The sequence below is a fragment of the Etheostoma spectabile genome, unplaced genomic scaffold (assembly GCF_008692095.1).
Source record: "Etheostoma spectabile isolate EspeVRDwgs_2016 unplaced genomic scaffold, UIUC_Espe_1.0 scaffold00002084, whole genome shotgun sequence".
Taxonomy (NCBI): Eukaryota; Metazoa; Chordata; class Actinopteri; order Perciformes; family Percidae; genus Etheostoma; species Etheostoma spectabile.
Genome location: NW_022602849.1, coordinates 46,676 through 70,860, shown reverse-complemented (window position 1 = coordinate 70,860; position 24,185 = coordinate 46,676). Strand labels below are relative to the sequence as shown.

The following is a 24,185-nucleotide window of genomic DNA, read 5'->3' as shown; positions in this document are numbered from 1 at the left end:
GTTTGACCTCTGTAATTGCAAACAAAGGATACTGTACCAAATATTAACATTGATTTTCTCAGGTGTTCAAATACTTATTTGCAGCTGTATCATACAAATAAATAGTTAAAAAATCATACATTATGATTTCTGGATTTTTATTTTTGATTATGTCTCTCACAGTGGACATGCACCTACGATGACAATTTCAGACCCTCCATGATTTCTAAGTGGGAGAACTTGCAAAATAGCAGGGCGTTCAACTACTTGTTTTCCTCACTGTAAATACAATGTATTATTATTTAGCCTTTGCCTTAAAAGTCAGCAGAGAGAATTATGTTCCTGGGGAAATGGACCCTAAGGACTCTGCATCATTTCTGTCTTTCCCCTTGTTTTTGCGCGTTCACGCAGGACCTAGTGGTGTCCCAATACGTTTTGTGATAGAGGGCTACGGGGTGCATGGCCCTAGAAACCATAGACAGTGAAAGACAAAATCTAGGGAGAACGCGAGCATACTTGAAACCGAGGGGTAGGATATACATGGTGCAACAGGCAACAATGGCTGCCGCATCGACCAGAGAGACGCATAAATGTAAGTATTTTCGGCTTAAATCATTGATTTAAATTGATTTAAAAATTACGACAGTCTTGTTTTATGGTATAGTCCTTTACATATATACTTGCAACCATGATCCTAACTGAAACTTTTTTTAAATCGCTAGCTTGCAATGCTAACGTTAATCGATAACGCTAATCGCTAACGTTGATTAGCACAACAGTCCCACATTTCTCTGCCTTGAATGGACTGTATACATTGCATAGACTGTATATATATATATATATTATATATATATATATATATATATATATATATATTTTTTTTTTTTTATTAACAGTCTATGATACATTGCTACGTGCTTTACATATACCGTCCTGTATCACACAGGAGGACACAGCAGCTGATCCACTTTGGGGCTGAAAACGAGCAGAAGTTTCCTAAATCATGTGTTCATGTTGTACCCATTCATTATTGCATTGGTACTGTATTATTGTAATCATGATATTCTGGCCATGGGTTCCATCTCTGGCCAAGGTACAGCAGCTCCGTCTCCCACGCTGTTACTCTACCAACTGAAGTTAATTGCATTCAATAACTTCTTCTGTGTTCTTCGCCGTGGCGACCGCGACAGTTACCCGCGGAAACACTGGTACAAATACAGGTTTGGCCCTCATGCTTAACAATATACAGCTGTGTTAATAACAAAACTGTGGACAAATGTCAGAAGCGTGGACCGGCGCTGTTTGATCGTGGGAAGCCAAAATCGGCATCGCGATTAAAATTTGATTAATTGTGCAGCACTACCTCTTTCCTTCACTCACCTCCTCCTCCCTGACACCTTTCCTCTTGCCCTCCTTCTTCTTCTCCTCCGTCTCCTTGTGTTTCTGCATGTACTCGGCAATAAGGTCCAGGTCCAGGTTGTCTTGTGGCTCCCATGTGTTCTCCTCACTGGAAAGGTGTGCAGACAGAAGAACATCTCCTCACACTTTGTTTTTAGACAATTCATTCTCACCCTAATTATCATTCCTTTTATTCCTTTTTTCTATTGCCATCTTGTAAGGTTATTTGTGGGTCTGCAACATAGTGTCAAAATACCAAACCTTCAACTTTGAGGGCATGATACCATGCTGACATTTATTTGCAATATGTAAATATATATTATATATCTCAGGACCAAGAACACCAAGCATTAATATTCTAGACTCATACTTACTCTGAGAACCCCTTCCATTTCAGTAGAAACTCTACTCTTCCCTTCACCACTCTGCGGTCAAAACCTTCTCCACCACATATTCCTCTTCTTCCTCCTTCACTGCTGCTGCAGGCTCCTCCACCTCCTCCTCCTTCACTGCTGCAGGTTCCTCCTCCTCTTCCTCCTTCACTGCTGCAGGCTGCTCCTCCTCCTCTTCCTCCTTCACTGCTGTAAGCTCCTCCTCTTCCTCCTCCTTTCCTGCTTCGGTCGCCAGCTTGACGTCTGCCCCAAGGGGGTTGTTTCAAATCGAGTAACCGGGGTAACAAATGAATTTTCTTGATTGGGGTTCACTACTTAACTCTCATTAGAGAAACCCTGGAAAGCAGAATCATGGAGTCAGTGAGTGAGAGAACGAACCGCCGTCCTCCTCTCTAAATCTCTGTCTGTTTATTACAAATTCTCCCAAACACAAAAGCATAAAACAGTCCTCAACAACAACATTCCCCTCGTGGAAACACGTTTTACTTCAATTTAAGGACCGTAACACCATTTTCTTTACTCCCCAAAATCTTCCACACTCAAATTCCCAGAAATAGTCTTGTCCTTACCAAAATAAATATCACCTTTACTGTACCGTTTCAATGATAATATATATCTCTTCTTTCTACCTCCAAAACTCCTCCATTATACTAATGTCATCATGGAAATCATAAACCCTTTTTGGCTGGAAATAAATATTCAAACAACTTCAGAGTCAAAACATGAACCATCATACACCTGGGGATAATAGTTCAACTTATAATACATTCCTTTTCTAGTACTCTGTAGAACTTTTAGGAGGAACTCCCTTTAAGAGTTAATCAACATTTTAACATCAACAATCCTGTCAGGATACATTAAAAACCACGAAATAACTCATTACCAGGGAATGGAAGCAACAGCACCCAGAATCACACACACAACCCTACGTTAGTAGCAATAATTAGCCTGTGCCTATGTTAATGTTAACTAGCATGTTAGTTAGCAGTAATTAGCCTGTGTCTATGTTAATGTTAACTAGCATGTTAGTTAGCAGTAATTAACCTGTGCTTATGTTAATGTTAACTAGCATGTTAGTTAGCAGTAATTAGACTGTGTCTATGTTAATGTTAACTAGCATGTTAGTTAGCAGTAATTAGACTGTGTCTATGTTAATGTTAACTAGCATGTTAGTTAGCAGTAATTAGACTGTGTCTATGTTAATGTTAACTAGCATGTTAGTTAGCAGTAATTAGCCTGTGCCTATGTTATCACCTAACATATACCTACCTCTCCGTCTCTGCTGATTGGGAATGATTGAGATTTGTCTTGCACAGCTACCAGAAGACTTACAGCTTTCAGACAGGTTGCTCACGTCACATCTACGTCTTCAAGCTCAGTTGGAGGCTGCGCAGTAACGCTCAGCATCACCGGGAAAGAGCTTCTAATAGACTTCACTGGTCTCCGTCCAGAGCAACGGGACCTGTTGGTCCACTTCTTTAACTGTCTATGATCCCACCCCGATACACACCTGTTAGCTAGCCGCTAGCTCTATTGTTTACGAAACCCGTTTCCCGCGGTTACAAACGCGGCTCTGTAGCTCGCATTTACACATCATAAACTCCATAACTAACCCACCACAGCTTCAGTACACCAGACACACGTCAGAGGGAAACCGTCGTTTGTCATTTTTACCGAGTACCAACCTGGAAAGCAGAATTACGGCATCAGTGAGTGAGAAAACAAACCGCCCTCCTCGTTTCCAAAGAGGAGGAAAGTGTCCGTCACCTGGGTACCGTGGTGTACCGATACCTGCACATTGGTTCCGCTTTCTTTGTTTCCCCGATACGTTAATATTGCTTACCAATAAAATTTGAAATTCATACGCTACGCTGGTTATTATGTTATCCCTTAAGGGTGTATCACACATTCAAGCTGAAATAAATGTGGCGATATGCAGCTCTATACACGCTAAAAGTAGTGATTATTTACATGGAGTCTGGTGGAGATATGCTGCTCTATACACGCTAAAAGTAGTGATTATTTACATGGAGTCTGGTGGAGATATGCTGCTCTATACACACTAAAAGTAGTGATTATTTACATAGAGTCTGGTGGAGATATGCTGCTCTGTACACACTAAAAGTAGTGATTATTTACATGAAGTCTGGTGGAGATATGCTGCTCTATACACGCTGAAAGTAGTGATTACTTACATGGAGTCTGGTGGAGATATGCTGCTCTATACACACTAAAAGTAGTGATTATTTACATAGAGTCTGGTGGAGATATGCTGCTCTGTACACACTAAAGTAGTGATTACTTACATGGAGTCTGGTGGAGATATGCTGCTCTATACACGCTGAAAGTAGTGATTACTTACATGGAGTCTGGTGGGTTTGATGATGGTGATTTCGGGGGTGATTCATGTTAAACTAAAAGGATCTTACTCTTTAACTAAAGGTCTATCTCTGTAGGGATCCATACCATAATATTATTAGAATAATAATCTGAGTCTGTCAGAGACAACAACTGAACCTTTAGTGAACTTTACCTTTTAATTAGGAGTTGAAACACAGACACATCCTTGGGTTCAACATGGGGGGGGGGGGGACACACACTTCATTTTCTGCAACAATTTGTGTCTTTTCTGCAGTAATTTATGGTGCAAATGTCTTTATGTATGTAAAGGAAATATAATAGCCTAGTTATTTTGAGTAGGCTGCACTGATGTACATAGTTTTTTATCATGGGGGGATGTATCAGTCCCAGTAAAGAGAGACAACTGATGAATGAAATCATGATATGATCAAATGAACAAATGGTGAAACATATAGATTTTATTAAAAGCATTTAGAAACATTAGACTATATGATGATTATTTATAGAAACATTTGTTTACCACATTTTAAATATTTTACAATATGATTGAAAGTATAAAGGACATAATAGTGACCAATAAGAGTTGATTATTTTTTAGATGTGACATATCATGAAGTGTTTTAGTCAAACAGTTCAAATGTTGATAACCAGAGATGAAATCAGATGAATGTTGTTGTGTTTGAGTCTCAGATCTGCTTCACAGTGCAGTGTGTGTGTGATGGTGAACAGACTGAACTTTGATTTCAGCAGCTGGTCTTCAGTCAGTGTTTCTGTCCACAGGAGAGACTCTCAGTCCTGCAGAGGACACAGAGACACTGAGGAACCAGGCCAGAACCCAAACCCAGGATAGAGAGGCTGAGTGAATGTGGTGTTGAAGGTGTGGAGGTGGATCAGTGAGTCAGAGGAGACTGTGTAGAAGGACAGAGAGCCAGCAGGAACGTCCACATACACTGCTACTCTGTTAGAGACAGAGCAGGAAGTGAGGTCTGTTTTTCTGTTATTGTGCCAGACAGAGTAACCACCATCAGACCAGTTCAGAGTCCAGGAATGATCATTAAATCCAAACACACAGTCTTCACTGCCTCCTTTCCTTCTGATTCCTCTGTAACTCACTGATATCTCAACCCTTCCTTTCCTCTCAACCTCCCAGTAACAGCGACCAGTCAGACCATCTCTACACAGCAGCTGAGCCCAGCGGTCAAATCTGTCTGGATGATCAGGATATGACTGATCCTCCTTCACATTTGTTACCTTCCTGTTGTTGTCAGACAGTTTGAGGTCTCTGTGTACTGAGTTTCATCAGATGATGGACCTCTACTATCTGTCCACTAGATGGAGCTAACTGACCATCTAATGAGCTAAAGATCAGCAACTTGTACAGCAGCAGGTATCTCTCCAAGTGGCCTCCGTGTCACATATTACTTTGATACTTTAAGTACATTTAGCATTTACATTTTTTTTTTACACTGCTTGTTTTTGTGTAACATTTACCTTTACATGCTCCTCTCCCTCCCTCTTGGGTGAGGATAATATCTCCAAATTAAAACAATAAAATCATCTTTCTCCTGACTGCAGCTCGCAAAATCAACACAGCAAAAGAAGCGGCGTTAGAAATTAATTTAATATCTACTCAAATTTGTCGACGGGTCTCTGGAGCACTTGCAGCGTCCCACCTGTGTGACCTCATGTTGCAGTGGATTGTGGGATACGCTTCCTGCTGGAAGCTGCACTTTATATTCTAGCTTAAAGAAATAAAGGGATGCATGGGATTACCCATAGACTGTATTTATATATTGATAATATTATTAACATTAATGGTTTATGGGATTATCCCCACATGGCTCGGGCTGATGTGGCTCGGGAAAGGGAAGTTTGGGGTCCCCTACTGGAGCTGCTGCCCCCGCGACCCGATACCGGATAAAGCGGATGAAGATGGATGGATGGATGGATGGGATTATCCCCTTTCTGGTCATTATATCCAAACAAACAGTCATCACTGTATCCTTTCCTTCTGATTCCTCTGTAACTCACTGATATATTAACCTCTCCTCTCCTCTCGACCTCCCAGTAACAGCGACCAGTCAGACCATCTCTACACAGCAGCTGAGGCCAGTAGTTAAATCTGTCTGGATGATCAGGATATGACTGATACTCCTCCACACGTCTCACCTTCCTGTTGTTGTCAGACAGTTTGAGTTCTCTGTGTACTGTGTTTGTGTCCAGTTCCAGTTCACAGACATCTGATGGAGAGAACAAGACACAATACAGCTGCAGGTTATCATCTGATCATTTATTAACAACTATACTGACAATAACTTGATATTCAGCTGTGAGTGATGTTTAACAATCCAGTTCTACCAACATGAAGAGTTCCTGAACAGGAGAGTCAACTTGTCAACAATGTCCAGCTTCTTGTCCTCGTGTTGACCCGATGAGGACAGCTGATGATCCAAATCTAGAAACATCAACTGAATAAAGTCTCACTAATAAAACTGTCCCATCTTCTTCTACTGCAGCACAAAGCAGCTCTGAACCATCTGCTTTCTAAAACTGCTATTAGCTGATGTTCAGTTATAGAAAAACCAGTTTATGGATGAAAAATGAGGATTTATGGTATATTTGTGTCTGTGTTGTATATCTGATACCAGGTCTCCCATCAGGGAGGAACTGGAAGATAAATATACCTCAACTCACTTTATTCACCTTTTAAACATATCTTTGGGACATTAATTATGCTGTGTTGTGTTCATGGACTGTACGTTTTTCCAAGGCTTATTCCTTAAAAACATCCAGAGAAGAAAACTACCAAACTCATTCCTCTTTCTCACAGGCCTCTGGCTCAACAATGACCTTTCCTGAGGTCTTAATTTTTAAATAAAAAGGCAGCTTTATCAAAGATTTTTCTAAGGGTGCCCACAGGGCTTCCTCGATCTCCTACACTGCGTCCCCCTCCTCCAGCGAGAGCTGCAGGTAGCCCGGCTTACCAAACTCAGGGGCTCCCAGAGCGCTGACCACAGCCGTGGAGACCGTGTCCTGGACGGAGGAAATCAACATTTCTTAGCACGGATTTCAAGTTCATGTAATCACAATGTTTGAAATAAAACATCCATCCTCTGGAGGAGTCCATCAAAGTTAATAAACAATTGTGTTGCCTAAAAATCTAAACTGCACTGGTGATTGACAATAGTTTTCTGTTTTTGTTATTTTCTTCTTGAGTGCAATGCCTCAGAATTTTAATATTCTTAAATTTACTGAACTCATGCACTGTAATCTTTCAGAGAGGAGATATCCAACACTCCTCCCTTTATTGAAATATTCTCCTTTATTACAGTTTTTCTCAATTGTTTACACACAAATTTTGGTACTTGAGACACAATGACCACAACATGTAACTCAGTCACCAACCCCCTAAACCAATTCTGCCAAACTACAAGCACAATTCCTGCTCTACACTCAGACTGCAGTTCTAAAACACACTTTTTTCAAAACACTACACACAATTCACTGCCTTTGGCACAATTTTCATGAAGAAAATCTCTTGTCTTCACAAGGAACACACTGCCTTTCAAATATGCACACTGACCCATCACAAGGGCAAACACCCGTCACACAGCTTTACAGTTAGCAATCAGAGCTTTAGCATCAAACGGCAAAAGGTGAGCGCTTCTGTTTTGGAGGAATGGATGCCAACATTGGAAACAGAGTCAGAGCCAGAGTAGTGAGAGTAGTAGGAGGAGGTAGATGAGGAAGAGGAAGAGAAAGGCCAAGGACTGTAATCTCTGCAAAGAGTACAGCCAAAATGTGAGCAGGTACATTGTAGCATCCATCGTCCCGAATTTCCGAAATGAGAATAGGTAAGAAATCTACTCTTACTAGAATATTGCAGTACTGCACAGTATTCCTATTTTGTATTCCTTCACAGTATTTACAGTATTTTACTATTTGTTTGGCAGAACAACACAAGGTGGTCGGGACCGTCTTCTGTCTCTTTGACAGGAAACTGAACTCATGAATATGGTCTTAGAAAATAATGCCATACACAACACTACGGTAAATACAAAGAAAAACAATGACATATTTCAAAATTTTGATAGGTTAAGCTCATCAACACTGGACCGTGTCTTGTGCAGAAATCATCTCAGGATGAAGCCGGTCTACAGGGTGCCATTAGAACGCAGTTCAGAAAGAGTCAAAGAATTGCAATATTACTAACAAACAAATTATATTTGGGACAACGGAAGTTTCCACCGGGCTGCTCTGGTTCATCACTGGTTCACTGCCCCCCCCACCAGGCTTTTAGTTGTTTATCTCCCTCCATATTCTCCATTCCTCAATCCTATTGAGGATTTTTTTCTGCCTGGAGATAGAAAGTGTTTGACCGAAATCCACAAATGCGTTTACCTCTTCTCCAAGCTATGGAGGACGCGTGTGGACATATAGCAGCTGATGCTCTTCATGGCTGGAATCGCCATGGCGATATTTCCCCCACTGCTTGGCCCGGGAAAACACTGCTTGTGATGTGGATGAGGTGCTGAGGCCAGACCGCATCAGAAGAGAGGATGGAGCATAGTAGTTTTTTTTTGTTTTTTTACTGTAACTGTGTACAGTAAATTCTTCTGGTGTTTTGTATGTGTAACTTTGTGTTGGTTGGGAATGGGATGTACACTGTGTACATGGTTTTTGTGGGACAAATACAATATATTTGTTGTTTGTGTATTTGTGTTTTCTGAGTATAAAATCAAATATTTTATAACACACTTATGTATGTACTGTCTTTAGTGTAACACTTAACAAAAAAACAGCCTAATTCATTATAATGAATGGAGAAGAAGTGTTTTCCAGTCATCGTAGTGTTTTACATTAAGCACATCAGTGTTCAACTGGTTCTTATGAATGTCTGTTCATATGATGGTTTGTGTGTGTCATTTGAAAACAAAATACCATTTTGAGAAGAAATAACGTTGTTTTGAATGTATAGTTTAATTTTGCAGGAGAATTGAGGGGTTTTGCCCATTGTGTGTGTGTTTTTTGATTTGTGTTTAGTGTTCTGAGAATATGAGGCATTCTTTCAGAAAATGTGTGTAAACAATTGAGAAAAACTGTAAGATTGAAGACCAAATTGTTAGTTTTTACGAAATTTTCCCAACCATCGAAAGTGTTTTCATAGCCTGGTTGGCACAGTAGGCAGTGCGTCAGTCTCATAATCTGAAGGTCGTGAGTTCAACCCTCACACGGGGCAGGAGTTTTAAAAACAAACCAACCCAACTGATGCTGAAAATACAGTGACTTTCAGGTGGTTGAATACTGGCACATGCACATGAATGGAAGTTGTGATTCTGTGGTTATTTCTGAGATTGAGACAACGAAAGGCATTCTTTAAGGGTGCTAGCAAACCAATGACTCATCACAGTATAAAAAAACACAGATGTGCCTTCATTAACAATATTGTGTTATCTCATAGGTACAGGAAGCCACACGTCTCCATGAATGTATCTCTTAACATTTATTTTCAGTCTGAGTTACAAGATTTGCAGTGAACGTTGTATTGTCCAGCAGAAAGGCAACAGGTGTGTTACTTTTTGACTATGATTTATACCATAGCAGTGCAATCATTTTGCCCAGGTTTGATTTCCAGCCACCACAGTTGCATTTACAGGTTTAGAAGCCATATACAACATTAACATTACATGTTTTACCCAGGTTTCTTCTTTTATTCAGTGATATTTCAATTTCCTTGCGGGAGTCATCCCAAAAGGATTAATAAAGATAAGTCTATGTCTATCTCGAAAAAAGTAAAAAAAATCTGAAAATCTTCAGGGGATGTAGCTCAGTGGTAGAGCTCATGCTTTACATGTATGAGGACCTGGCATCTCCAGCAGGTATTATGGTAGAGTCTTTAAAAGAGCTGCAACAGATATTACCTCCTGTGGTAATCTGACTGGTAAGGTTATAGAACGTAGTGGTAGACTAAGACCTCTTGTTACACAAACTAAGCGGTCAGCTCTGTCTTTTATACCTCAGACTATCAGACAGCAAAACAAGCACTTTAAATGTACATTTTTTACAGTTTCTATTTTACCGTATTTATGTACTTGCACTGTAGTATATTTGTTGTATTATACTCTGGTTTTTATGGGTGTTACGGCGGGTATGAGCACTGTAGTTTCCATTTTTATGGACGAAATAAACTTAACATGTCATTAAGTTTACTCTACAGCAGGTGGAGACATTTCACGTCAGACACTTGCAGCAACAGACACTTTGTTAGACATCAACAGACTGGAAATAGACCTAAGTTGGCCAGTGATTGTTGCTTTTTCATCTTTGTTGTTATTTTTGTGTGCCTTTAATGTCACACATGTGGATATTATGAAATAAACTGCATAAAAAACCTTTTAGGAAGTGTAAAGGCTCCGTGGTGTAATGGTTAGCACTCTGGACTCTGATCCAGCAATCTGAGTTCAAATCTCAGTAGAACCTGGTTTTTAAGCCACAGCACCGGTGAAAAAGATCAACTTTTCACATCTAGTTAAAGTAAGCTAACAGGGTTATTGTCCTTGGTAATTTAGACTGTAAACAATACGTTGGTGGGGTCATGTTGAGGAGTCACCTGGTCGTTAATGTAATCGGAAGGAGCTCCAAATTTGACAGTATTGACTGGAAGTGATAGGCTTTGAGTTACATGGGGGATACACACTTTGCATTCAGTCTCGTAATCACTATAAAAATTAGGTATCACTGAAATTTGAACTTGAGTTGCTGCAGTCAGAGTAAACAGTGCTCATCCTGAATGGGCCAGTATAGTGCATCAGAACTGCTTGTTGAATGGTCTATTAGCTTTGGAACCCCCCTTCCCCACAGCTTTCAATTGTCAGATATGGGTGGGGGAGTGGGCACTGTGTCCAACCTTTTCTGTGTAAAAAAAAACACTAAAGAAGTCTCTTGGATTAAAGACAAAACCTCTGCGGAGAACCTTTTACCAAATCCAGGTGCCCTTGGCATAGTTCTGATCTTTTGGGGTTTAGCATGGATCAGGAACCAACACATCTGGACTCAATGTGGGCATTGTACGACAATATTTGTCACATTTAGACCATGAAGACAGTTATCAGTTTATTTCCCATCTGGCAGGTGTAATTGTGGACACAGTTGGACATTTTGAAGATAATTGCACAATATTGACCCAATTGTCAGTCTATTTCCCATCTGACAATCAGAAAGGGTGATGCAACAAGAAATTACCAGTCCAAACCATCGTGGTAAGCCTCACTGGGTGTCCAAACTAAAATGATAAGAGGCAACTTGGTAGACTCCTTACTGATGTTTAAATCTGTACTCACAATGCCCTATTTTTAAACAACAGCCAATCACAAGTGTTACATGTGAATAATCATTGTGTGATTAATCAGGAAGCTCACATAAAAGATAGTTGCAAGGTCTACTAAATGTTTAACTTTACAACCTGTAAACTGTTTGAACCTTGGTCCTTCCTTCAAAATGTGAATTGAAGATATTCCAGTCCCAGGATATGTTAAGCAGAGCAGAGTGGCGCAGCGGAAGCGTGCTGGGCCCATAACCCAGAGGTCGATGGATCAAAACCATCCTCTGCTAATTGCTATCTAGTCTACCACTACATTCTATAATCCTACCAGTCAGATTACAACAGGTAATCAACCATATCTGTTGCAGCTCTTTTAAAGACTCTACCATAATACCTGCTGGAGATGCCAGGTCCTCATACATGTAAAGCATGAGCTCTACCACTGAGCTACATCTCCTGAAGATTTTCAGATTTGTATATATTTTTAGAGATAGACATAGACTTATCTTTATTAATCCTTTTGGGATGACTCCCGCAAGGAAATTGAAATATCACTGAAAAGAAGAAACCTGGGTAAAACATGTAATGTTAATGTTGTATATGGCTTCAAAACCTGTAAATGCAACTGCGATGGCTGGAAATCAAACCTGGGAAAAATGATTGCACTGCTATGGTATAAATCATAGTCGAAAAGTAACACATCTGTTGCCTTTCTGCTGGACAATACAACGTTCAGTGCAAACGTGGTAACACAGACTGAAGCAATTCTGGGACATGGATGCACACAAATGGAAAGATAAAGGAGAGAGGAGCTCAGTGTGTCAAAGGAAGTCCCCCGGCAGTCTAAAACTATCACAGTGTAATTAAGAAAGACCGGGTAAAGAGAGGAGCCTGGTTGGGCTAGAACTCTCCCCTGCTGGATTGAGCTGTACTGCACCGCCTTCCTCTAGTTTTATATTGTATTATGTTTACTCTTAAATGTGATGACGGTGTCTGCGTAAACTTAAGTACACAAGGTCAGACCAGACGTGAGAATTTTTGCAGCCTACGCTCACGTTCAAATTGATAAATGCTGAACTTTGGGTGGGAATCGGCGTACGCCCGTCCTACACCTGTTTTAGCACATTTCATAAATGAGGGCCCATGTCAACACAATAAAGATTTCTTGAAGAAAGGTTTGTCTTTTATAGTTCTAGTTTTTTTCCAATTCTTCTGGTCACACTTACTCTCTCTGATTGCACTATTTCACATCTTTTGTCTGTAGTTCTCTATTCTGTCAGGGCTTAACTCTATGTCCCCCACCTCTTTTTTATTCTTGTTATGTCTTGGCAAGAAGCAATATGCTTTTGGGTCATCCGTCCATCTCTACATCCGAATCAGAAATTCTTTATTGATCCGCAACATAAATCTGGAAAAAAATGCTCCTTCGAGCCGGATTTGAACCAGCGACCTAAGGATTTCAATTTTATGCCTCTACAGTCCTCCGCTCTACCAACTGAGCTATCGAAGGGAGATAACGAATACCTAAGCATTTCTTGATTTTTCTCTACAGAAAACAATTAAACTTTCACCGGAGACTAAACTTTGATTCAGTTTGCAGCCTTCAGTCTTTATTCTATATACAGAGTCTTAATTCCAGCCAAATTCCTCCCTTGCTGTAACAAGAAACTTCTACTACAGTTTGGCGTCACAAACAGGATTTCAAGGAGGAATCAGAAAGGGACTCCACCGGTGACTGATGAGGGCGTGCATCCAGGGATCTGATGATCACCTGCCTCTAAACCTCGCCAAACATCTGTGAGAGAGAGAGGGTCAGAAAGCTCCCCTGATTCCACTCTGAAATCCAAACGACAAGGAAGCAATTTCAAACAGCGGGGTAAGTTAAAGTTTCAATTCTGTTGGATAAATGATTTAAATTGGACATTGAGACGGTTTGTGAGACAAATATTGACTGTGATTTAACTGAGGGATTCGGTGAAAGTTATCTTTTGTTTTGTAAAACTTTGGGTTGTGTATGTTGTCAATGTCAAGGTGACTGCGTCTTCATGTCTGTGCATCCGATTCTTGTGAATGCAATATCTCTGAACCTCTAGAGGGAATCACTTTTTTTTTGGTATACATAACCACTTGGAGTCGCGGATGAACTGATTTCGATTTTGGAAGTCAAAGGTCAAGGTTACTGTTTCATCACATCTCCAGAACTGTACATGTATTTCTCCTGAACTGGTGTAATTGGTTATTGTAAAGCCCCAGTGGCCTAATGGATAAGGTACTGGCCTCCTAAGCCAGGGAGTGTAGGTTCAAGTACTGTCTTGGGTGATTTTCAAAGTGGCAGCGTGGCTCAGCGGAAGCGTGCTGGGCTCTTACCCCAGAGGTCGATGGATCAAAACCATCCTCTGCTAATCTCCTTTGCTGGTGACACAATGGTAGACAATCAGAAAGGGTGATGCAACAAGAAATTATGACCCTCAACCTGATTTCTATGGTGAGATAAATCATAATGTAACTGCTGTAATTGTTGACAGCACCGTGAAAAGTAATGTTCTTGAGGAAAATCATGTTCTGGCAGTTTATTTTGACAAATCGACATCCACTACCCTCAAGTCATGCTGTCTTTCCAGTGACGTGATTGGTAAGTGGTTGGGCTGTATACAGGTTTTAATCATATCCATCGGTTTAAAGATACTCACAAAACGCTGTACTTGCAATCGCGTTTCTCGCGCACATTCATGTCCTCTTAAATACAAAGAACTGCTAAATTCTTTATTCCCAATATCAACTCTCGGACATTAGTTCCAAATGAAAGCAATTGTTGTCAGAAGTGGGATTTGAACCCACGCCTCCAGAGGAGGCTGCGACCTGAACGCAGCGCCTTAGACCGCTCAGCCATCCTCACTGATTCAACAAGTTTTCAATAAGACCTGTTTAAAAGATTATGATTTAGTAAATTAAACATGTCATGATATAGTTTCTCAGTCATCCATGTCATAGTTAACAAGGGAAGGTTTCTCAACTGTCAGTCCAAATATTTGGGCGTTCATGGAGACATGGAAGAAAGTCACCAGGGTGGCAATGTGTTTGACAATGGCAATACATTGCACGGGATGTGAAAGCAATGTGCAATACAGGCCAAATCCTATGGTGGGAATCAAGATCTACCAATGTTTCTGTCAACAATGTCCACCTGAATCCAGAAATGTCCCAGCCAGATGGGAAATAGACTGACAATTGGGTCAATATTGTGCAATTATCTTCAAAATGTCCAACTGTGTCCACAATTACACCTGCCAAATGGGAAATAAACTAATAACTGTCTTCATGGTCTAAATGTGTCAAATATTGTCGTACATTGCCCACATTGAGTCCAGATGTGTTGGTTCCTGATCCATGCTATTACCCCAAAAGATCAGAACTATGCCAAGGGCACCTGGATTTGGTAAAAGGTTCTCCGCAGAGGTTTTGTCTTTAATCCAAGAGACTTCTTTAGTGTTTTTTTTTACACAGAAAGGGTTGGACACAGTGCCCACTCCCCCACCCATATCTGACAATTGAAAGCTGTGGGGAAAGGGGGGTTCCAAAGCTAATAGACCATTCAACAAGCAATTCTGATGCACTATCCTGGCCCATTCAGGATGAACACTGTATACTCTGACTGCAGCAACACAAGTTCAAATTTCAGTGATACCTAATTTTTATGGTGATTACGAGACTGAATGCAAAGTGTGTATCCCCCATGTAACTCAAAGCCTATCACTTCCAGTCAATACTGTCAAATTTGGAGCTCCGTCTGATTACATTAACAACCAGGTGACTCCTCAACATGCCCCCACCAACATACTGTGTACAGTCTAAATGGCCAAGGATATTAAACCTGTAAGATTACTTTAAACTAGATGTGGAAAGTTAAAAGGTTGATCTTTTTCACCTGTGCTGTGGCTTAAAAACCAGGTTCCACCGAGATTTGAACTCAGATCGCTGGATTCAGAGTCCAGAGTGCTAACCATTACACCATGAAACCTTCGAAAGTCTTGTGAGGGTTTGCTAGGCAGTTTCTTTCATAATAGCCACATGTGTGATAGTAAAGGCACACAACAATCACAACAATTAAAATATCACGCCCCAATATATTCTCAGTTTTGAGTCCTTGCCCCTACTATTTACGACATGGCCAGACGTAATCCGGCTAAGAAGCAGCACTTTCAGAGGAGGAGATTGAAACCCTCACATCTCAGTTTAATTTGCAGTAAAGTATACGCCTACATGTAAAGTGTACCCATATTTAAATAAACACGGGAGCAAAGTTTATGCAGTGTTTTTTAATTTTACTCGTGTTTTTTTCGTGAGTCAGAGTCAGGCCACAGCTGTAAGGGAATCACACAAATGGAAAGATAAAGGAGAGAGGAGCTCAGAGTGTCAAAGGAAGTTAGATGTTCATTTCTTCAATGTTTATTTTCATATACTGCACTGTAACTTTTATTCTTGTGTTTCATCTATTTTTATTTTTTAACTCTTTTTTTGCAAAGCACTTTGAATTGCCCTGTTGTTGAAAGGTGCTATACTAATAAAGCTGCCTTGCCTTGAATAGGTTATCAATATTAGTGCAAATCAGTATTGCACTGTTTTTCAGGTTGTCGTGGCCGAGTGGTTAAGGTGATGGACTTGAAATCCATTGGGGTCTCCCCTCGCAGGTTCAAATCCTGCCATTAATGAAAGCCGTAATTCAATTGTGGTCACACATCCCATTATGGCAGATGTGCCTTCATGGACAATCTTGTAATATCTCATAGGTACTGGAAGCCACCAATGCATCTCTGAACATTTATTTTCAGTCTCAATAACCAGATGTGTTGCAAGATTTGCAGTGGCCATTGTATTGTCCAGCGATGGTGGTATAGTGGTGAGCTTAGCTGCCTTCCAAGCAGTTGAAATGGCTATGATTCCCAGCCAGTAACTTTCTTTGAGTGACGTTATTTGCTTTATTTGTCAAGAAGTAACCAGAAAGGTTACTCTCCCAACCCGGTTATTTAATCCATTAGAATAAGGGAGCATAACAATCAATCAAGCTGCCTCCATGAGGATCCCCAGACATAGACATGTTCCACCCCCTGCAATTAAGCCTGTCTCTTCAGCTTCTGGGCATCACCTCCTCTTCAGCTGGAGAGTTCGCATCTGCATTTGTGAGTTCACAGTTAGCAAAGCTCACATAAAGCAAAATGCTTGTGGCATAAAGATCGATCCTTCTGCAGAAGACCATAGAGCAGCCCAAAGATAACCCAAGTGGCCGTACCTCTATTAGAAGGTGCAGTTCTGCAAACCATGTAAATATATATGTATTTTTTTTTAATAATTATATTTATTGGTTTTCAACGTTTTGACAAACAAACAAATACAATACAAGACAAGAACAAGAGAACAATCCAGCTCTTAAAGTTACATACCTATATACGAGCATATGCGTACACATACACACATATACATACCTACCAAAGAGAAAAAAGAAAAAAAAAAAAAAAAAGACAGCAATGGAACCATGTAAATATTAATCTTTACGGTCATTGGTATGCAGGTCACTTGATGTAATACAAGCAAATACATAAGGCCCCACCCAACACTCTAGTGATATGTTGCATGCAACTGTATGTCAATGATCAAGCTTGTTGCTGTGACCAAGTCCTTAAAATGGTGCTTTCTGCTGGAAACGTTTCAATACAGCAGAAAGGCAACAGGTGTGTTACTTTTCGACTATGATTTATATCGTAGCAGTGCAAGCATTTTTCCCAGGTTTGATTTCCAGCCACCGCAGTTGCATTAACAGGTTTTGAAGCCATATACAACATTAACATTACATGTACATATTTTACAGTTTTTATTGTACCATATTTTTGTATAGTAATGTTGTATGGTATTTTTTTTGTTTCAGTTGCTCCAGCTTTTATGTGTGTTATTGTTAGTGTGTTACTGTCATTTCCATTTTTATGGGTTAAATAAACTTGACATGCCATTGAAGGTGTACCTTTCAGACACATGCTTTGTTAAACATCAACAGTCTTGTTACAGACTTAATGCTGACACAACTACCAATTAGCAGAGGATGGTTTCAATCCATCGACCTCTGACTTACGGGCCTAGTACGCTTTCGCTGCGCCACTCTGCTCTGGTGCTCTGGCTAATGGAAAATCTCTGATTCACATTTCATGGGAAGGACCAAGGTTCCAACAGCTTACGGGTTGCAAAATTAAACATTTGGTAGATCTTGCAGCTATCTTTTATGTGAGCTTCCTGATTACTCACACATTGATTATTCACATGTAACACTTGTGATTGGCTGGTGTTTTAAAAAAGGGCATTGTGAGTACAGATATAAACATCAGTAAGGAGTCTACAAAGTTGCCTCTTATCATTTTAGTTTGGACACCCAGTGAGGCTTACCACGATGGTTTGGACTGGGTCCACTAGGGTTTTCTGCTGCTCTCGATCAGACGGCTGTACTCACTCTGGTTTCTCTTCATAATACACAAGACTTTTGCCTTTTACTAAAGACTTCCTTGGAGGAGAACGCTGATGAGTTGAAACTATTTTTGGTGGGCTTTGCTGTTTGGCCGAGCCCTTTGTACTAGCTTTTGCTTACCTTTGCTTTTACTCATCAGCTCTGTTTTTATCCCACCCAGAAAAGGGATTTTAGACCCGGAACGAGCCATCTTTTATTTCCTGTAGAGGTCCAAATTATTTCTTGAAAATGGTTCTTTGAGTACAGGTAAACTTAGAATGCTAAAACCGGATTTAGAAGAAAACATATTTAGAAGAAAAGATAATAATTGATGTGAAAATCATCGGTTAAATGTAATTTACCATTACAAGTTACTGTTTGAAAAAATGAAAATAATTGTTATTGAGATAGAGGCAGATGAAGTGTTTATGACCCATTAATGATGACAAAAGGATACATCCGCTGTCGGGGGTCTGCTTTAAAGGAAACGGTACTCTTTAAAAGTGTTGGGGTTCTAGCGATAAACTAATGAGGAAGAATTTGACAAATCAACCAAAAACCTAGTCCAGGAACTTAGTCTTTCAAATGTTACACCTGAATCTGTTAAGTCCTGACCATTCCCTGACCGGGAATTGAACCCAAGCCGCAGCCGTGAGACCACTGAATCCTAGCCACTAGACCATCAGGGAGTCACATCTATCACGTTTATCTTTGTAGATGTGAGTTTCCTCTTCACTCACTGGAATGACTCATATTGTTTTAGGCGAGGAATAGCGCCTGGCTAGAGCTTCAGAAGGCAGGACATGACAGATTACACATCTGTCACATAGTCAGTTAGTATTCTTAAATACCAAGTCTCTTGCTGTTCCTTGACTAGTTAGCCATATTGTTGGCTATATTGTTTTAGGCGAGGAATGGCGCCTGGCTAGAGCTTTAGAAGGCAGTGGTGGAAAATGCAAAACTGCCTGTTTCAATTTTTATTACATGGTAATATTACAATAACAGAGGTGCAGAGATTACCTGGAAATGCTTCTGGTATTTTCCAGGTAATCTCTTCACCTCTGTTATTCTAAAATTCCCATGAAATATGTATTGTCCTGCACGCACGTAACGCTGTGCAATCTGACCAGCAGCTAAACACCTTCCACTATCAAGCACTGGCAACCGGGATCATTGTAACACGTTTATTTGAGTAACAAAGGGTGAAACTGGGATAAAACACAATGACCAGTTACTTAGATCTTAATGAGTCACAGATATTAAACAAAGATAATTGTAAAAACAATATAACTACACAAAATTGTAATGCGGTGGTATATACAGTAGGCTAGTGTTACACCACTCAGACGGAGACGCTGATAGTAGTGTATAAAAGTTCAGTTTATTCCTTCACAGTAGGATTGTTCACACAGCGAGTTCGAGTTCACTACCGCGGACACACACCAAACGTGTCTCTCCTTTACTACACGGCCTCAACTTCTCTGCCAAAAGTGTCTTCTTCTTACCATGTATTACAGTAAGGTTGAACCACAAACCACTACACAGCTAGCCCCCTACTGGCAGGATGAAGAACTGCATAATTTATAATAGAACTACATACTTCAATGCATTACTTAACAGAATGCAGCTAAATTATGTGTTGTCTGTAAACCAAACAAAATACTTTCGATAAGGTTCATTCCAGGTGCTACATTCCTCCCCTGCAAAATAAATGTTATCCTTAACATTAGCATAAACTTCTTTTGTCACATGGCAAATGAAAACATTGCAAACATTGTATTGGCAAAACCTTTCTTTTGAAAGTAAGAAACAAGTAAATAATATTAGTGCGTTCCACAGGTTTGACCCTTATAATATCTCCCCATTGTCCACCATGTGATGTAATCACATTCCACTCATAAATGACGTCATTAAGCATTTTAAACTTCAGTATAGTTTACCTCCAAATAGTTGTGACAATAGTGCAATTGCATGTGTTTTCTTCTACACAAAACCATTTCTGTTCCTTCAATATCTTCTCCAAAGACTTCTAATTTTTATAGTCTGAAAACATAACATAACATAAGTTTTACTGTTTCAATGCCAATGTTTACTTAACCAAAAATTTGGACTCTTATGTCACACCTAAACCAATACTTAGCTTCTGGAATATTAGCCACTTTATATTACCATCAGAAATTCAATCAGTAAAGTATTAACAATATAGGATCACAGTCATTAACTGGACTTAGCTTTTTTTTCTAATACTCTTTCTCAGATGATACACTTAATTGCAGTCAGTATTCAGTTCACAAGCAATTCTACAGTGTTCACCTTTTTTTTTTTTCTTCTACAACAGTCCATGTTCAACCCACAAGCAGTCCTTTAGTAGTAGCCTATAGCAATGAGTGGAGGATAACCCAGCTGGGGTCCCCACATCTGTAGAGGTGGCCAAGGCATACAGTATTGTCCATATCCTGGGGCCAGTGCATTGACATAGAGTGGGTTAGTGCAAAGCCCCACCACACGATGCGTTGGATGACCTAACGAGTCATACGTCAGTGTTTCTCTGGGTCGTCTCTCTCTCTGTGAACGACGTGGTTGCATGTCAGTAAGTTCTGACTCCTGGTTGACAGGACAGTCTGCAGCTGAAACTGTATGTGACACCTCTTCGGTACTACCTATGTCCCTTTCTGTAGTGTCCTGGGCCACTAGCACGGGGGCAGGAGTTTCAACCCTGACCTCCTCTGTTTCAGCCTCAGCTTCCGGCTGAATTATTTCAGGAGCATTTTGAGGTGCAACATTTTGCTCTCCAGGCTTGTGGTGATGGTGTCTCAGTCTATTAGCCCAGTAGCATTCATCATCACTTGAAGTCTCCAAATCCTCTGAAGTATCTTTTGTTTTACTTTCCCTGTGTCTCTTTGCTTTTTGAATATGCAGATTCTTTCCAGTTTTTTTAGCTGGTTCCTGCTGTGGTAATGCATCACAGGGCATTAACATGTTACGATGGAGGATTCTGCTATTCCCTGTGCCATTTTCAGCCTTGACTTCATAAACTGGGCTGTCTCTGCCCTTTTGAGAAACCACAATATGTATTTGCTTTTCCCAATATGAGCGCAATTTCCCAGGCCCTCCTCGTTCCGACATGTTTCTAACAAGGACTCTGTCACCTGGAGAAAGCATTGCACTTTGTCTCTTTTGATCATAGTATGTTTTTCCTCTTGCTGTAGTCTTTTTGATAGTTTTGGATGCAATGTCATATGCTTCTTTCATTTGTTGCTGCCATTTTTTTGCATATTCCTCATAGGAGTTACATCCTTCCTCCTCATTTATCCCAAATATTACATCAATTGGCAAGCGTGGCTTTCTACCAAACAGCAGATAGAAAGGGGAATAACCTGTTGCTTCACTGGTCGTACAATTGTAAGCGTGTACAACTTTGCTCACATAGTCACTCCAATTTCCCTTTTTCTCCTCATCCAAGGTCCGCAGCATAGATAACAATGTACGATTAAATCTTTCAGCTGGGTTCCCTTGTGGGTGGTAAGGAGTTGTTTTAGAGTTTGCAATGCCCGTGTATTTCTGTAGTTGTCTGAATAAACGGTTCTCAAATTCTCTGCCTTGATCATGATGAATTTTAGCAGGGAATCCATATTTCAGGGCAAAATCGTTGAAAATCTTATCTGCTGCTGTTTTGCCTGATTTGTTACGGGTTGGGTATGCTTGAGCAAACTTGGTAAAGTTGTCAATAATTACCAAAATATACTCATACCCTCCCCTGCTTTTTTCAAGGTGAAGATAGTCAATAGAGATGATCTCAAATGGTGCTGTAGCAGGTATGTGACACATGGGAGCTCGGGTATGGACTGCAGGTTTCTTTTGATAGTTACATTTACACACCTTTGCAATAAAAAACTCAATGTCCTTCTGCATCCCAGGCCAATAAAACCTCTGTCTAGCCAGGTGCAAAACCCGTTCCACCCCCAGGTGACCCATTTCGCAATGGAGATATTTGTAAACCAACTCTTTGTACACTTCCGGAAGCACAATTTGACTACATGTTGCCGTTTTGCGTTTTAACAAACCCTCTTGAGAGACATACAATCTTTTCCACTCATGGAACAGTCGTTTACCTTTCATCTTGTCTGGTTTCTCCCCAGACTTTTTCAGCTGGATTACATAAGAAATGGCGGTGTCTTGCAGCTGCGCCTTCAGTAGCTCTTGCTGTGTTATCTTTATGTCTGACTGGGCATCTGCAGCTATTTCTTGCACATATGGGCTGCAGGTCACTGCTGAGATCCAGTCCACATCATGTTCTTTCTGATTTTCGACTGCATTGAATATTGTACCAAGCACCTCAGGGCCACACTGCTCCGTGCATTCACTCATTAATGCCTCCATACTCACATGTGCCCGGGACAGAAAGTCTGCGTCCGTGTTCACTTTCCCGGACGGTACTTTAACGTCAAGTTAAAATCAGCCAGCTCGGACACCCAGCGATGTCCTGTTGCGTTTAGTTTGGCTGTGCTCAGGACATAAGTAACAGGGTTATTGTCACTGTATACAGTTACAGAGGGAGCATAAAACAAATAGTCTCTAAACCTGTCTGTAACTGCCCACTTGAGTGCTAAAAACTCCAGTTCCCCGAATGTAATCTGTAATTTTTCTCTGCTGGTGTCAATGTCCGTGAGCCATAGCCAATGACTCTCAGTTTGCCTTCCTGTCTCTGGTAAAGGACTGCTCCCAGTCCCTCCTCTGAAGCGTCAACATGCAAAATATATGGATCCTCAAATCTGGGATACGCCATTACAGGTGGGTTAGTCAAGACATCAACAAGATAGTTCAATGCTTTTGGTGTGTGTCAGTCCACTCTATTTTCTGATTTGGGGGGGCTTGTCCTGTCCTCGCTGGGCGACATGTGGACTTAGACTGAGTATTTTGGGTTATGTCTGATGAGAGCAGGTCATACAGGCATTTTGCATGACGGGAAAAATCCTGCACGTAGCTCCTATAGTAACCCAGGAACCCTAGGAGTTTCCGGAGTTCTCTGATGTTAGTAGGTGGTTTTGTTTTAAGCGCTTGTACTGCAGCTACCTCTTTATTGTCCATCCTGTAGCCATCAGCTGAGATCACTTTTCCCAGATAACGCACCTCATTTTTAAACAGGTCACATTTATCCGGCCTCAGCTTGACTCCCCAGGCTTGTTGACGTTTTAAGACTGATCTCATGTCTTCAACATGCTGAGAGAATGTTTTGCTGTACACCAAGACATCGTCTAAATAAGGAATACATATCTTGTCTCTGAGTCCTTCAAGGCTTTCTTCCATACTGCGTTGGAAGGCTGACGGTGCATTAGTTAGGCCAAATGGAATCCGGTTCCATTCATACAGACCCATGGGGTTGTGAAGGCTGTGAATTTCCTAGAGTCCTCGCTAATGTTTCCCTGGTGGTAAGCTTTGCCTTGGTCCAGCACGCTGAACCAAGCATTTCCACCCAGACCATCAAGTATCTCCTGGATGCGTGGTATAGGGTGCCTGTCTGGGATTGTCTTTTTATTAAGCCCTCTGTAATCAATACATAGTCTTAGGCTTCCATCCCGTTTCCTCACGCAAACCACTGGAGATGCATATGGGGAAGTGGATTTGCGTATAAACCCCTTTTTTAACAAGTCCTGTATGTGGGTTTTTACCTCCTCATACAATGGTCGTGGTATGGCATTATATGTTTTAGCTACTGGGGCATTATCGCTGAGCACAATGTCCATTTGTAAGTTTTAATAAAACCAACTTCATCTTTGTCCCTCGCAAATGCACTTGACTCTTCTCTAAGCATTTGTTTAACAACCATTTGTTGTTCACTGGTCAAGTGGTCTAAGTTGACAGGAGGATCCCACTGTTGGTTTTTTTTATCTCTCTGTGACTTTTCCATGGTATAATTATGTTGGACTGGGGCATTATCAATAACTACTGAATTAACATGGTGCTCCTCTGGGTATACCGGATAGCAGTTTGTTATTCTCTGTATGCTCCCTATCATAATTTTACCAGGCATCGAGATGTCATGCTGTGTCGCATTTCTGACATAGATGTTGACTTTACGTGAGGAGCAGGAAATATTTACCAGCTGGCAAGTGATTTCTAATCCCTCTTCCAAAGAAAGATTCTCTTCAGGTTCAAAGAGCATCTCAGTGTTTACTTTGAGATCCGTTGTTACAGGGCAGCTAATACACTTGACTTGTCCCTTGGGACTACAATGGACACGCGTCCG

General features: G+C 40.7%; 1 protein-coding gene and 3 non-coding genes across 4 annotated transcripts; 2 read left to right on the top strand and 2 right to left on the bottom strand.

Annotated features, from left to right (window-relative positions):
• Positions 1-12,873: 12,873 nt before the first annotated feature.
• Positions 12,874-12,961, bottom strand: trnay-gua (transfer RNA tyrosine (anticodon GUA)). Its single transcript is given in 2 exon segments — positions 12,874-12,909; positions 12,925-12,961. It is a non-coding gene; the product is annotated as a tRNA-Tyr (tRNA).
• A 3,117-nt stretch (positions 12,962-16,078) lies between these two features.
• On the top strand, positions 16,079-16,160 carry trnas-uga (transfer RNA serine (anticodon UGA)). The gene has a single exon. It is a non-coding gene; the product is annotated as a tRNA-Ser (tRNA).
• Positions 16,161-17,940: 1,780 nt separating this feature from the next.
• LOC116675626 (U5 spliceosomal RNA) lies at positions 17,941-18,056 on the top strand. Its single transcript, XR_004328498.1, has one exon. It is a non-coding gene; the product is annotated as a U5 spliceosomal RNA (small nuclear RNA).
• A 463-nt stretch (positions 18,057-18,519) lies between these two features.
• LOC116675624 (uncharacterized) lies at positions 18,520-21,631 on the bottom strand. Its single transcript, XM_032507287.1, has 2 exons — positions 20,441-21,631; positions 18,520-18,532 (listed from the first exon to the last, which is right to left on the bottom strand). Exons 1-2 carry the CDS (start codon positions 21,410-21,412, stop codon positions 18,527-18,529), a joined length of 978 nt encoding a protein of 325 aa, XP_032363178.1. The 5' UTR covers positions 21,413-21,631; the 3' UTR covers positions 18,520-18,526.
• Positions 21,632-24,185: the final 2,554 nt, after the last annotated feature.

What these genes read in the sequence shown, in the direction of transcription:
- LOC116675624 (XM_032507287.1), bottom strand. Translation starts at nt 21,412, where the DNA reads ATGCTGCGGACCTTGGATGAGGAGAAAAAGGGAAATTGGAGTGACTAT.